This window comes from Montipora foliosa, chromosome 6 (genome assembly GCF_036669935.1).
Source record: "Montipora foliosa isolate CH-2021 chromosome 6, ASM3666993v2, whole genome shotgun sequence".
NCBI lineage: Eukaryota > Metazoa > Cnidaria > Anthozoa > Scleractinia > Acroporidae > Montipora > Montipora foliosa.
Window position 1 is genome coordinate 18,830,743 of NC_090874.1, and position 2,500 is coordinate 18,833,242.

Here is a 2,500-nt window from a genome sequence, read left to right on the forward strand (position 1 = left end):
TCCCTATTGACTAGACAGCAATGACCAGAAGCAGGTTGATAACCAGCGGTTTTCGTTAAAACAATGGTTTGCTGGGGGTACTCAGTCTCGCGGGCTCAGAAAACCTGGATGTGGTCATTGTAATATAAGGTTTTTCCAAACGTTCACTGCAGAGCTACAAACTGAGCAAGTGCAAACTCATCCACAAAAATTCGCGTCAATTCTGGCATTGAAATGGTATCATCAGGATCTCATTGGCCGAGCGAAGTTTTTTGACATCTCTGCAGCCAATCAGTATCAGGGCGGCAAATGTTTTTTCAGCCCGCAGATTTCCCGTTTGGCCCGCAAAAATGCCGCGCGTATTGATAATAGGGAGCTTACGAAACGAGGACGACGACGGCTACGAGGACTTCATTTAAAAATACAAATCCGCGTTATTCATATCACTACGAAACTATTTCATGTAGTTCCGCGTTAGAAATGTGTAGTAACTGTCGAGGAATTAAGCTGGTATGAGTGAGTTGGAAGCGTTGAGAGAGAACTGAAAATTCATCGTCATGTGCTAACGTCCTCCACAGAATCTTGAATTTGGTCATTTCACGTCGTCATTTAGGAGATGACGAAAAAAGAAATGTACCACAATGTAAAACGCACGTGCAGAGCAATTGTTTTTGCTCACTAAACCTATTGTTTTATAGCGTCGTCGTTGCCGTCGGCGTCGTCGTTTCGTAAGCTCCCTATTAATGCTAATTTGCTTTGAATTGACTATTATCGTTAATTTCCCAGGACTTGTGGGAACTGGTCATATTCGTTTGAAAAGGACAACCTAAGTGTATGTACATAGGACTCGAACCTGGGAATGTTGATTAACTTAATCCGTCAACTAACCGCTTGACCAACACACCGCTAGCTGCTCAAGGACAATATTTTAAACACTATATTAGTATCACCCAACTTGTGGACTAATACAAATGCTACATTTTGATTGGCTACGCTACTAGAGGACTATTAGTAATAGTCCTCGAGTAGCGAAAAGCGTGACGCTTTCTTTCAACTTGCATTTGATAACTTTATTATTGCTTATTCTGTCCGACTAGTTGGGTGATACTAAAACAATTAGACCCTTCGCCCTCAAGGGCCACGGGTCTAATTGTTAATTATCACTCGGCAACAAACAATATTAAACGCTGCGAAAGGTAGGTTACCAAACTTCATGAGAAAGCTAAACATTTTAAAAGCAAAGCGTACGCCCAATTAATCTAGTTTAGGCCTAATTACTCTTCAGCGATAATATTATATGGGAGACTTTTTTCTTTTTAGAGAGAGAGAGAGAGCGGTGTGAGCGGTGGATTAAAGCGGTTCCTATAGAGTTGAAACTCCAGGTCCAAATCCTATCCGCGGGTATCATTTTTATCATCCTTTTATTTTTTTTCTTGAAGGATTGTGGTACTTGTAGTCAAATGGCGCCATCATGCAAATGTCCTATTCCGCGTAAATTAACAAATGTGAATATCTGATAAATTCGGGGACTAGGAGGACATGTTGAATTTATACATCTCGTGAAGATGTGGCATATCAAGTCTATTCCCCACATTTCCCTTAGTCCATGGGATTTAAAAAAAAAGAAAAAACAGACTCTTCTTTTTATTTATACGTTCGTTCCTTTATTTATTGATTGATTTCTTTATCTGTTTATTTATTTACTTATTTATGTTTTCGTCAAATCGAACCCTCTGCTGCATGCTTCACTCTAAGTCAACAAATTTCTTCTTGATTTCTAAGAATTTATTTTACGTTATTAAAAATACAGTACATTGCAATGAATTAGAGTACAACTAAAAAGGCAAAAGAACTAGGCACAAAAAATAACTACTCACTCCTTCTTTGAAGGAGAGAATTTGTTTGGAAAGAAGAAAGGAAACAGGCTTATTTTAAGGAGACGGTTTTGTGGAGTCTTTACAGCATTGCCCTCTCACATCAGCAAAGAAATCTTCAGTTTCACTCACAATGTCAAGGATATGTAAGACATGAAGACGCACATAGGCAAGAAACGGTGGCACAAAGTATGATATAAAATTTACGTTACCTTAACCAGTCTCTGATCAGAATATTCTTCGTTTTTCGCAGCCTCTACCATGAACATTGCGATGTCCTTATGAATTTTACCCATCTGGAATGTTTCTATTGAGAAGATAGAGAAAACGATACTTTCATTTGTATGATCGAGTGCTCAGCTGTCTGGCCTTTGAATGAAGGCGAGGCTGAATGCGAACTTGTTTTCGTCGCACCGCCCAAAAATTATGGTTTGCCGCATTAACCATAATGCATTTTTATTTGAACGCAAACTAGTCAGCATAAGAACGACATGATTTACGTGAGAAAACTAGCGAGGGCTTAACTCCAGGATCGGTCTTTGCTCGTTCTGACGTATCGACCCGCCCAAAGTTAACTATTTTAGCCTGAAGGCCAGTTTAACCGATAACAATAACACCCGCTTCAAAAACGCAGAACAGACATTGAG

General features: G+C 39.5%; 1 protein-coding gene across 1 annotated transcript in view; it reads right to left on the reverse strand.

The window, feature by feature from the left end:
• The window catches only part of LOC138006893 (DENN domain-containing protein 10-like), a 12,776-nt gene that overhangs the window by 740 nt on the left and 9,536 nt on the right, over positions 1–2,500 (reverse strand). Inside the window, exon 8 of the mRNA XM_068853509.1 lies at positions 2,066–2,160. Within this exon, the coding sequence (XP_068709610.1) occupies positions 2,066–2,160 (95 nt within the window). The remainder of the gene's footprint in view (positions 1–2,065; positions 2,161–2,500) is intronic.